Below are 12,288 nucleotides of genomic sequence, written 5' to 3'. Positions count from 1 at the left end.
CTAAAGGGCATTTTATTTAGTAGTGATATTGTGCTAGGAATTATACTGTGCAAATGAATCAGAACTACTCTGAATGACCAGTTTGATTTGTTAAATATATTATTTAAGATCCTAAATTAGTGAACAGCTTGTTCTCAGTGGATTATTGAGGAAAGTTGAGGCACTTAAATTAAATGTTCTTTTCTTCTGCCAGTCTCTCAAATCAGCAGAATCTATACCTAATAAGTGTGTCTCTACAGTTACCTCTAGAGGCTTGACATTCAGAAGGAGAGCAGGGAAACTCGGTCAAAATTAAATCAAGTAATTTGACTCCTACAAATAAATATTGTAATGTCATAAAATTCTGTCCTTAGAATTAGTTCCTAGAACACAGGACGATTACAGTTCGAGATAGCAGGTGATCATTGACAGAACTTCTGCTCATTTAGATTCTGTGGGGCAACCAGCTGACCAGCAGATGCTTTAGCCTCTAATCTCATTACAGAGAATTACCAAATAAGTTAAGAGATCTTAGCAATGAAGTTGAGAATTTCTGTGCCTCAATGGAGCCATCACTGCAACTGCTCGACTGAAGCCACAGAACCTTGATAAGTTGATGCAATGCTCGGAAAAAGGTTTTTCTTTACAAGAAACTAACTGCCAAAGTGGGAGCTTGCTTCCTAAAACCAAAGCAACAGAGGCCTTGATGGGGTCACTGTACGATTCCTCTGCCTATAACCTCTAAGCCTCACATGGCAGTCTCAGGCAGGGAAATTTAGTGTCAGACGCCCTGCCCTAAATAGGGAGGAATGATTGATACTTTGAAAAGACAGCCCAGTGCAAATGGGTCTCTAAATGAGGCTGGCCTCCCACTCAGCCATACACCACTTGCTTCCCATGGCCTAAACCCCGTATGTTTAAAGTTTGCTATGTGACTTTGTTCATAGAAGATGACAGAGGGTCCCCTGGTAGGGGAAACCCTATGTCATAAAAAAAAAAAAACCTGAAATCTAAAGTTACTGTTTTACATACTTCCAGCAATTATATGCCTATAAATACTTATTGTGCCTGTAAAGAAAATACATAAATAAAAGATAGTTGGACAATGCCTTGGTGTTTAGGGGGAGAACATGGCAGCCAGTTAGGTGCAGGCCGCGGGAGGCTCCTTTGGGGCTCTGGAAACCTAGTTGTGCGGCGAGTATTGGAGTCCACGTTCCTGCTCTAACGGAAAGCAGCTAATACCTTAAGGGTTAGGGGAAGCAAGAATACCTACCCGATAGTCGCACTGGAGGGGTTTCCAGAGCGCGTGGCACCCGTGCTCTGGTCGTGAGCGGTGCTCGGGCTGCAACGCGGCAGGAAGGCAGTGACAAGAGTTCCCCTGGGGGGGAATAGAGGCACAAGCAGCACAGGCAGAGGAAGGACACCGGAGCACGGAGAGAGGGGGAGATCCAAGCTTACATCAGATTTCGCCACGCGCAGCATGCGGAGGAGAGGTAATTTGCTCCCCACTAGGAAGGGGGTTGTAGACCTGGATTAACTATTGAATCTTCAGGAAGTAATGAAAACAAAAATAAAATGATTGCAATGCAGGGCTCGAGAGGGCTGAACTGCTATAAGAGGAAAGGGGGAGGTTGCAGGGGCGAATAAGGCCAACTCTATTTATTCTTTAAGAAGCGGCAGACGATTTGTGGAGGGAAAGGAAATTCGGCTTTAGTGACTGGGGCGGCCACCCCAAAAAACGTCCTTGTTTGTTAACCCGGGTATCCAGGAGAGCCTTGTTAGCAACAGCAGTAGTAATACGGCTTCGGCTAGTTTGAAAAACAAGAGGCTCTTAATTAAGAGACCTAAAATCATCCCTTCTTTGAAGACATACTTTAAAATTTTGCCTGGCTCTTCAGATATGGAGGTGAGAGACCAGGTGCAATAAGGCATAAACATAGAGGGGATCTTGGAGTTAAACCGAGTAGTGCAAATAGAGTGCTCCCCTAACAAGTTTCAAATCCTGTAGGAGGGGGATTTGGGACAGACCGATAATGGTAGACCCTCTGGTCAGGACGATTCAGTGAATCTCGCTAGAGGAGCGTCACACAGTCAATTGTAGGAGCACAAGAGTGAGTAGACGCAGGATCTAGATGGGGGCTTCCAGCAGCAGGGGCAGAGTCCTCAGGTGCAGGGCTTGGCTGAGGAATCTCTTAATTAGTCTATAGCAGGAATTATACGAGCATTGGCTTTAGAGGTCAGGGGCGGTTTTGAGATCTCGGCCAGTAACCAGAAGGAGACCAGAGATCTTTGCGAAGTCCTTGGACAGAAGTTTGACAACCTGACAGAGAGGTCGGCTGCCCTCCCTGGAGGTGGAGGTCAGTGACTTAAGAAGAGCTACGGAGGAAAATAGGGAGGCAATTCAAGACCTGAAAACAAGGGAGGAGAGGGTTCATTTAAAAGCTCGAATCCATGTAAAACAATCTGAGGAGAAATAACTTGAAGTTTTTAAAAGGTCCCAGAAGGTTTGGAAGGGGGAGATTTGAAAGGTCTGGTAGTCCATGCATAGGGATCGATTCAGAAAACCCACAGAGATAAACCCAGAAAGATTCTGTTCTGCTTCTATACGTATGCTATCAAGGAGCGCATTCTAGCTACTGCGTTGGAAAAAAAAAAAGCCATTAACGGTTGAGGGTACTAGTTTTGAGATTAGATCTGATCTCTCAAGTGTGACACTGAATAAGCAATGGGAATTGGGGAAGAGAATCTTAGTCTTAAAGGGGTTAGGGGCTACGGCCCAACTGAAATTCCCGGCTTCTCTGAAAGATATGGCTAATAACAAAATGTATACCTTTAGTGACTGCAGAGGTGTGGACGATCTGATTACAAGGTTAAATAATGGCAACTAATTTAGTTCATGTATGTACGGACACATTATAGATAGTATGCACGGGCCCAGGAGAGTCCTCCTGAGGCGTATTCGCATAGAGAAAGAAGACAGGGTGTTTTCTCCCAGGCAGGTAGGGAGTGAGTTAGGAGGAGGTCGATTGGGAGGGGTTGGGGAGGAATCACAGGGTGGGGAGCATGGGTGAAAAATCCAAAAAATGTTTCCTCCTTCACTGGCACTTAGGTAGTTTTTTCTTCTGTTTGCCTTTGGGGCCATCAAAGCCGGGCTGATCATGGAAGGTAGATGATGAGGAAAAATGAGCTGAGGCTCCTATTGTGGAATGTTAATAGTTTAAGGGTTAGGATTAGGCAAAATAGGCTGGTGCAATATTGTAGAGACGCCCAAAGTAAGGTGATAGTCGTGCAAGAAACACATCTGTCTAACGAAGAGTGTACCAAGTTATTTAAACCATGTAGATGGATTCAGCACATAATAAGTACCACCTAGGCGGGGGCAGTAAGAGGATGGCTATACTAGTTTAAAATGATACTGGAATTTCTTTCCAGGGAGGGCCAGTGGATAGGGCAATCGGAAAACTGGTGGCTTTCGATCAGGTGTTTACCTTAGTGGGCTATTAAGGGCCTAACAAGGATGACATTGCAACCTTGGGAGAGTTATTTTGGCATTGGTTACATTTTCCCGATCCTATAATATGGGCGGGGATTTTAATATAGTGTTAAATTATGATCTGGATAGATCTTCAGGAAGTAGATTGAAAATGAATGAGAAGATGTGATCACAAGTAATTAATATGATGTCTCAGTTGGGGGTTACATGATATATGGAGAGAGAAGATGGGAACAAAACAGGGATATACGTACAACAATAAGACATACATATAGGCACCAATTGACGATTCATTATGTGTTAGTTGATGGGAGGCTGAAGGATTGTGTTGAAGAAATATCCCATGTTGGAGTGCATCTATCCGATCATTCAGCAGTACATTTGTGCATTTGAGTAAGAGGGAGGGCTGCGCAGAGTAGGTGGACGCTTGATAGAACTCTCCTTCTAGACGAGGGTATAGTGGCAGACTTGAGAGCAGACACAGAGGAGTTGTTTAACTTCAATGTGGGTTCGTTGTCACTAGCTATGGTATGGGACGCCTTGAAGGCTTTTTTGAAAGGTAGACTGATTAGAGCAGCTTCTATTAAGTGGAAATTATATAAAGATGAGATCAGTCGCTTGGAAGAACGTATATAACTAGTGGAACAAGAGCTGATAGATAAGCGTGGTGGGGAGGAAGAAATTGGGAAACTAGGTAAGGCGCTCCAAGATCTACGGTATGAGCTTGCAGTAATGATAGATAAGAGTTAAGGCAAGATGTGAAGTGAATAGAGTGGCCCATTTCGCAATACAGGGAAAACTGCAGGAAATTGCTATCCTGGAAAATAAAGTCAAATTAGGCGAGAAATAAGGTGGGACTGATTTAGGGAAAAAATCCAGGGAACACCTGAAGGAGAAATTAGATGACTGGAGAGCCCTTTCGGGATTTTTTTCAGGATCTTTATACAGAGAATTTAGAGTTGTCACCAGAGAAGGTTTAGGCACGGCTGAAAAGACCTTGATCTTACTGCCCTGGGAGAGGAGGACAATAAAGCTCTGAATGAAGTAATTGGGCAGGAAGGAGTGGACAAGGTCATACGGTGGGGGAAACCAGGGAACGCGTCAGCCCCAGATGGGTTACCCCTTGAAATGTACAGAGTCTTAGGGGATATTATAACTAAAATTCTAGTAAGGTTGCGTAATAACATTTTAGTAGAGAGGGCTATGCTTCCCTCCTCTTGGAAGGAGGCTACTATCACACAAATTTTAAAGCCGGAGAAGGATCCCACACGCTGTGACTGATATAGGCTGATCTCTCTACTGAACAATGACTACAAAATGTTTGCAAAAGTCTTAGTGGTTAGGTTGGGCGATGTTTTAGGTAACTTGATTCATGAAGACCCAAAAGGGTTTTTAAAGGGCAGAAACAAGCATGAGTTGAGTCAGTGTTTAATAGGCACAATAGATCTGTTTAGCTCATGTAAGGAACCTTTAGCAGTGGCGAAGATTGACGCTTCTAAGGCATTTGATAGGGTCAGTTGGTCATATCTGAGTAACCTTTGTGAGGTTTCAGTCTGGGAAGGAGCTTTACAAGGGTATTAGAGATAATAACGAAAATTCTTGCATCCAAATTTTGGTATAACGGCTCCTTAATTTGCCCGTTCAAAACTGGGAGGGGAACTAGACAGGGGTGCCCACTATCCCCATTGTTATTTAACCTGAATATAGAACCCCTGACCTGCAAGATAAGAAGAGAGTCTATGATAGCTTTGTTTCGCTGTGGGAATTGGTCTAGGAAAGTGCCTTTTATGCAGACGATCTGATGGTCTACACAACAAATCTGAAGCAAACTTTACCGACCCTGGAAGATTTGACAGCAAAATTTGAGGAAATTGCAGGGTACGCAGTCAATAAGGAAAAAACTGAAGTTATGACTTGGAATGTGCCCGAGGAGAGTGTCTCAAGCAAGAGGGAGCTGAAATATCTGGCCATTATGATAACTCAGGATCTTGATAAAATAGCAGAATTAAATTTCAAGAGGGTTGTGACTGATTCATGTAAGCAGTCTTACCACTTACGATTTTAGGTAGGGTCAATCTTAGGATGATTATTTTACCGAAATTGTTATTTATTTTTAATGCGAAGCCTCTGAAGTATAATAAGGAGTAGTTAAGTAAGCTACAGGGCAAAATCTGTAGTTTTATATGGACCAACAAGGGAGCGCACATAGCGTGGAAGAAGCTGAGACAAAGGAAAGAGAAAAGGGGGATAACACTACCAGATCTACATTATTACGCCTGGGCGCTCGTTAATAAAAATATGAGAGGGGCATTGAATGGGTCAACAGTTTCAGAGCTGGGACTTTAAGAAGTCATGATGGAGTTTGAGAAGGTAACAGAGGATGGATTTCTATATAAATTCGGAGATCCTGAATTTTTCAAGAAGGTGAGATTCAAAATAATTCAAGACTCTGCAAACATGTGGTAGGCAGTGAGGAGGGCTACCAACTTGCCATACTACAGTAAATATGCACCCCTTTGGGACTCACCGGGTTCGTCAGAATGGACTAAAGATGCTTTGGCTGCACTTCTGAAAGAGGCCGGGCTCATGCAATGGGGACAACTGTATAATAAATAGGACGTGATCTTGTATGAAGACCTCAGTAGGGAAACAGTTGGGAACCTCTCCAAGTTTTAATATATGCAAATAAAGAGGTCGGTGATGGGTGTTAAAGAAGAAGTGGGCGGCTCAAACAAGGTAGAAGGACTGCTTCATCAGGTCAGCCCCAACAAGAAAGAAGTGTTGAGATGGTACTGGGCACTGCTTGAAATGACAGACGGAGAATTTATTTTGCCAGAAGAAATCTGGAAGGAGCATCTGCCAGGATCACAGATAAGAGAATTATGGCAAGTATCTACTACTTTGTTGTATTCTACAGTCAAGCCTGCCTGTTTAAGAAGGAATTATTTGTTTTCAATCCACAGGGCTTTTTGGACCCCAGAGAAGCTATCAAGATTGATGCAAGGTAATGAGGTCAGTTGTAGGAAATGTGCCCTGGAATCTGCAAGAGATTTGCATATGTTCTGGGAGTGTTTACGTCTTAGCTGGTTTTGGAGTGAATTCGGTGAAATAATCAACAGCATTTTACCTATAAAGTGCCAGGTAAGCCTCCCATTGGTTATCTTTGGTAGTATACTGAGAAAAAACAGAAATAAATAGAGACAGTGCCAAACTACTGTTCTTCATGATATTATTGGCCAGGGGGGAGATTTTAAGGAAATGGATCAGTATCCTCCTCCCAACGGTCTTGGTGTGGAAAGGATCGTTAATATTTAACCTAACATCAGATACAAGGGGGAATGAAGAGTACAATAATAAGTATATATTTTGGGCTCCATTAAAAAGCTGGGTAGCTATGCAAAATTGGCCTGTCCTATGGTCACACAAGTGTTGGTCCAAGGGAATGCCTAGTAGACGTGCTCTAAGGGTTACTCCAACTCAAAGGTTTGGACCACCCCCGGTCAGGAGCCTCTAGGGGGGAGGTTGAACCCGAATGAACAAACCTCCCAGAAGTGGCCTTTGATAAGCCATGTGGCTTCTGGGTAACGTGAATTATTTTTATATTTAAAAAAAGAAAGAAAAGATAGTTGGACAGTGGGAGCGAGAGTCTTTGGCAGAGAATTAATCTAGGGGATAACTATTTTATAATCATAGAATAATATACAATAGAATTATCATATTCTGTAAATATGGACCCCAGGTGCAAGGTGATTGACTTAGGTGTAAGTCACATTCAGCTAAAAAAATACCATAGCAGTATAGCAAATTCCTTCTGTCCAACCCTGTGTATTTACATATCAGTATAAATGCTTTCTGGGCTATACTGAATATAAGATACTTAAAATAGTTCATTGGTGCATTTTGATTGGTAAGATTGTGACCTAACATCTAGCCAGTGACTACGCTCTCTTATCTATTACTCATTTTTTTCCTGTGGAGATTGTATAATAAGAAAATAAAAAAACCTTCTACTGTTTTATCATGTTGGCTGATACAAAAAGCTTTGTGCTGGGAAAATGTAGGTAAAGAAAAACACATGCACAAAACATTGACAAGATCCCACCTATATTGTTTCTGTTAAGTCTACTATAGGGAGCAATTCGTCAAACCTTCAAGAACAGAAATGATCCAGAAAGAAGGTATTAAATAATGAAAACTTATCTTCAAGAATCTTATGTGAAAAGGGGTATAATTCCATGTTATGATACAGAATGACGAGACCTTAAACCTGATCTCCTCAGGAATATCAAGCATATGAATGCTAATTACCAAGAGACAGATATAACAGCTTGGAAAAAAATGCAAAGAAAACATGTGACAAAAAGCATAGCAGGGAACAGTTCAACATGGAGATCCTGAAGTCAGGAACGATAGATGGAAATACTATTGGTCTATGGTGGATCGGGGTGATGCGCCATAGAACTATTTGTGTTATAAGTCTCTTCGACTTAGGGCAGACTTAAGTGAGAAATTAAACTTACTTGGCCTTGAACTTATATCAGGTAAAACAATTATTTCTATTTACAAACTGTGTCCAGCAATGATGGGACTGTAAAGCAGTCACTGACTTATTGTGATGCTATGGAAGTATGTTCAGCTGAATACACAACTATTTGACATAACCCTTATTGGCCTTAGAACAGTCTTTGACACATCCCTCAAGCCAAAACTGTGGAAGGTACAGAACAAAACTTCAATTTCTCCATTATGTATTGTCAGTTACCATTAATATTTACACTGGGAACTGCACAACAGTGAGATGGAGCAAGGGAGGGGAGACAACAGATGATTTTCTGGTGTTAAGAAGGGGCAATAAGGATTGTGTTTTTGCCCTGCTCTCTTCTGTCTTCAAATGAATAGGGCACATGATTACCTAAGATATGCTATATCTCATGATCCACACTATTTGGAGAGCACAAATCTATTTTGTTTGAGAACAAAGAGAACCTTTTTAAGGACTAATAGTATGCGCTACAACAACTTGTTAGCTGTTTTTTCTACCTTTTGTAGAGATCATAAGCTACTTGTAAATCACACAAAACAATGTAAGTGATGCATCAAGAAAATATGACTAAAAACATATGACTCGATGGACAACCACTAAAAACAGTGGCTCTATTACCTTATATCACAATTCATTCTTCTGATAACGCTAATTGGCACGTCCAACTGGAAAAAGAGTGGATTTATCTTACATGATTGTAAAACAGTTCACAGAAAAGTTGTTTGGAAAAGCTATCTCACCAGTAATCAAAACATACCGAGCCACAGCGGTAGCTGCAGCTATACAGGGGCTCAGAACTTGAAGGATGCATAAAAAAACACCAATTAAGTAGCATTGAAAACGTTGACTATTTGATTAGCACATCATCCAGCACGTGTTCTTATGGCATCAGAGTGATATAAAATGAAGCTCAATGGCATTGGACTGGAAGCCAAATTTTGCCCTGTGACACTTTCATTTCACACGTGTGGCCTGGAAGAACTAAAGTGCAACACTTACTGATATAACACCACATCCTGGCGCATTAACACCACAATGGTAGAAACATGTTAGCGAAACCATGTAGAGTACTGGCCGCTGTGTAATTTGGTTCAATCATACAATTATTACAAGAGTTAATTTTGCTGTTTTAGGACTGGTTCATTTATATCGCCCCAGTGGGGGTCCACTGAAATCATAGTATGATAATATAAAATGGACGAGAAATTAGAAAGGTACTTCAATCAAATTGAACTATACTCAATAAAACCTATTTTTTTAATTAATCAAACTGGTACAGGTTATATTGCCAGCAGAAAAATTCGGGGGCAACTGAAAAACCTTATCGAAATCTGATAACTTACATTGGTACAACCAAGTGGTGGAAACAAAAATCCCACTTACTAAATATTTTGCCCTTTTGCCCTGTATAAAACTGAGGAGAAATGTTTGCTTCCGCTCTACTGGTAGCAAGAATGAGAGAAGTAAAGGAAGCTGTACCGATCAGCAAGGAAGTCATTTGGAACCCATTTATTTTTGCTATATTTTAGTATTTGATGCTTGCACGGCAGAGGCAAGAAAGACTGCTTAAAATAATAATTTAAGTTCACACCCAGTTTTTATGTAAAGCTTGCCAAGTTTGTGTATCTATCTGATATTCTGTATATTTGCACTGTGATGCCAGCCCATATGAGCCTTACTATTGAAGTTGTATTTTGACATCTGTGAAATATTAATAAATAGGACTATTAACTGTGCAGTCTGCCACTGGTTTATCTATAAAGGAGAATATATTTGTAATAATTCTTTATTAAATGTACTTTTGCGCGGCAATGTTATGATGATTCGTTTTATGGAAAATGCCCAGGGGACAAAAATTAAGATGACAAATGGAAAGGATCCTATAGTGGTTGTTTAGTTGTGTGTTAGGGAATACCTGCTGGCGATGATGATCTCCAATAGCTTGCACTATGAGCGAATCTGACCTATATCTTAAGTGTAGCCTGTACAAAGTCTTCGATTTATTTTTAAAGTATTAAGACAGTTTGTCCCAAGGACCGCAAGGGAAGACATACAGCAGCCTCTGTCGAGAAAGCAACAATTTATTATGAGACATCTTATGCACTGTGAAACTTAAGACAGGCTTATGAAAACCAGCATTAATCAATAGTCAGGACGAGCGTTCTATTTTAGAACACAAAATCGACTTAACCAGGGAGATTAGCGAGGCAATTTAGGTCGTCGATTCAGTTGCACTGTTTGGATGTTTGACTGTTGTGTAATAGTTGATGATAAGTAGTGGAGGCATTGCAGTGGACTAAGGTGAAAGTACAGGCAGAAGAAAGCGTCCAGTCCCACACGTTTGTGACTTTTAAAGTTTTGACAAGATTACAGCAGTGCAAACAATAAATGTGGAGGGGGGTCCTTTGGGAGGCAAGTGCGGGTGTAGTGATTGGATTGGAGGTAGGGGGTGTGTGTGTAGTTTGGGCAGGGTGCGGGGCTAATGCGGAAGTCGTCCGGCCGCTGTAATCAATAGTGACACCATGGTGATGGGAGCCCAACCCCCAGGGGTGGGCGGGAGTACATTCCTGCACACAAGAGGATGCTCCCTGCCTGCCCCAGTTCACAGGCAGCAATGACAGCTCCAATGACGTCTGACTTCCTGCAACTTCCCACCGGTCCGGACAGCAATCCGAGGGCTGTAGGCCCGGTCATCCGCACCTATCCGGGGAGTCTCGCAGCCTGCCGCCCCCTCGGGGAGCCCTGCCACCCACAGAGGCCGCTGCCACCTCCAGTACTCACTTTCTCCTTCTTGGTCTTGTTTGGCATTGCGGGTCCGGCGCGAGCGCCTCGCAGGGGGCGGTGATCCGGGTCAGGCCACGCTCCCGAACCTCCGGGGCGCTTCCTCGTTGCCCAGCTCCACTGTCCTCCACCCGGGGCCGCCGCTGCTGCCGTGCTGCTGCCAATGCAGCGTCCGCGACTCTAGTGACGCCGAGCACCCATTGGGCGATCGGTAGCACGTGCGCCGACGTCCCACGGCCCCGCCCTGTGCTTCTGCCCCCGCTCCTGATGCTTCAGCGCTACCTCCTGTCAGTACGCTGCGGGTGTGGAGGTGCAGCCGTGCTTCGGGTGTTTGGGCGGGTGCAGGTCCGCGTCGGTGAACTGCGCGTAGAAGGTGCCCCTCAGCCTGCCACACTGGCGGGGTGAATAGGTACCCTGCCGCGAGGCAGCAGTGGGTTTGATCTCTGCGGCATTACGGACCCTAGAGGAAGAAAGTTTGGCGCTGATCTACCCGTTGACGGAAGCAGGAAAGCTAGGGGTCGCCAGCTGCTGGAATAGCTCAAGTACACGATGGCTGGACCGTGGGTGTGAGCGGTGAAGTTGAGACAGGGCGAGGGATAACAGAAGTGTTCCTGTTAGAGGAATTAATGAGAGTCAAGGGGGGGGGGGTGGAATGGGCAGCGGTGCGCGGAATCTTGCAACAACATAGTGGTCTGCATACTGTTCTGACCTTGCTTGGAAGTATAAAGCTCATTTTTAGTCAACAAAAGGACAATTTCCTCTTAATAAAAAGTTTTAATTTGGCGGGGCCAATGCATTTCAACGCAAAGCTCAAGTTGAAGTTGCAGGTAATGTTTTGAGATTGTTTAATTACGCAGCCCACAAGGTGTTTTTTTTTATTTTTGCTTCAGCAGTCTACTTGTCACGTGGTTTAAAGCTCTCAGCTCTTGTGACCTTTTTCAACTCCGCTGGGGTCTAAACTAGTATGAAAAAGCCCAATGTGGCATCATCGAGGTAGAAAGGGACCTAACTGGTTGGTAGTGAGGCTGAGAAGATAACCAATCTGACAGAGTGGTTTGTCTGGCATTTTTTAAGGTATTTGCGTATTTTGTTTTATAAATCGCTATTTTCCAACCTAGTCATTCAAATCTCTGTATAAATTGAGTAGGATTTCCATGACTCTTGATTTCTTAAACTGAAGTAGGAAGCCTTTGCAGCCCCCAGGACCACTAACAATAGCTACACACAAATGTTAATGCAAATTCATGCAATGTCTAATTTTACTCGTGCTTCCACCATCATTTTGATTGGATGGATGATGGCCGGCTGGGAGGAGTCAACGTTCTACTGTCCAGTTTCACAATTCATTGATAACTTTAGCTGTGACTTTCAAGGATTGCTCTGGACATGAATTCTATCTTTGACCTCATTTGAAGTAATTTCTTTAATTCAGTCAAAGTGATCATAAGGGTTATTGCACTACAGTAAATAAAGTAGATGTTAAAGTTAATCA

General features: G+C 42.9%; 1 protein-coding gene across 1 annotated transcript in view; it reads right to left on the bottom strand.

The window, feature by feature from the left end:
- The window catches only part of PPP2R5C (protein phosphatase 2 regulatory subunit B'gamma), a 1,141,542-nt gene extending 1,130,524 nt beyond the window's left edge, over positions 1 to 11,018 (bottom strand). Inside the window, exon 1 of the mRNA XM_069208343.1 lies at positions 10,797 to 11,018. Coding sequence (XP_069064444.1) covers positions 10,797 to 10,823 — 27 coding nt within the window. The 5' untranslated portion in view covers positions 10,824 to 11,018. The remainder of the gene's footprint in view (positions 1 to 10,796) is intronic.
- Between the last annotated feature and the right edge of the window lie 1,270 nt (positions 11,019 to 12,288).

This window comes from Pleurodeles waltl, chromosome 9 (genome assembly GCF_031143425.1).
Source record: "Pleurodeles waltl isolate 20211129_DDA chromosome 9, aPleWal1.hap1.20221129, whole genome shotgun sequence".
Classification (NCBI taxonomy): domain Eukaryota; kingdom Metazoa; phylum Chordata; class Amphibia; order Caudata; family Salamandridae; genus Pleurodeles; species Pleurodeles waltl.
This window is presented reverse-complemented; position numbering and strand designations above follow the sequence as displayed.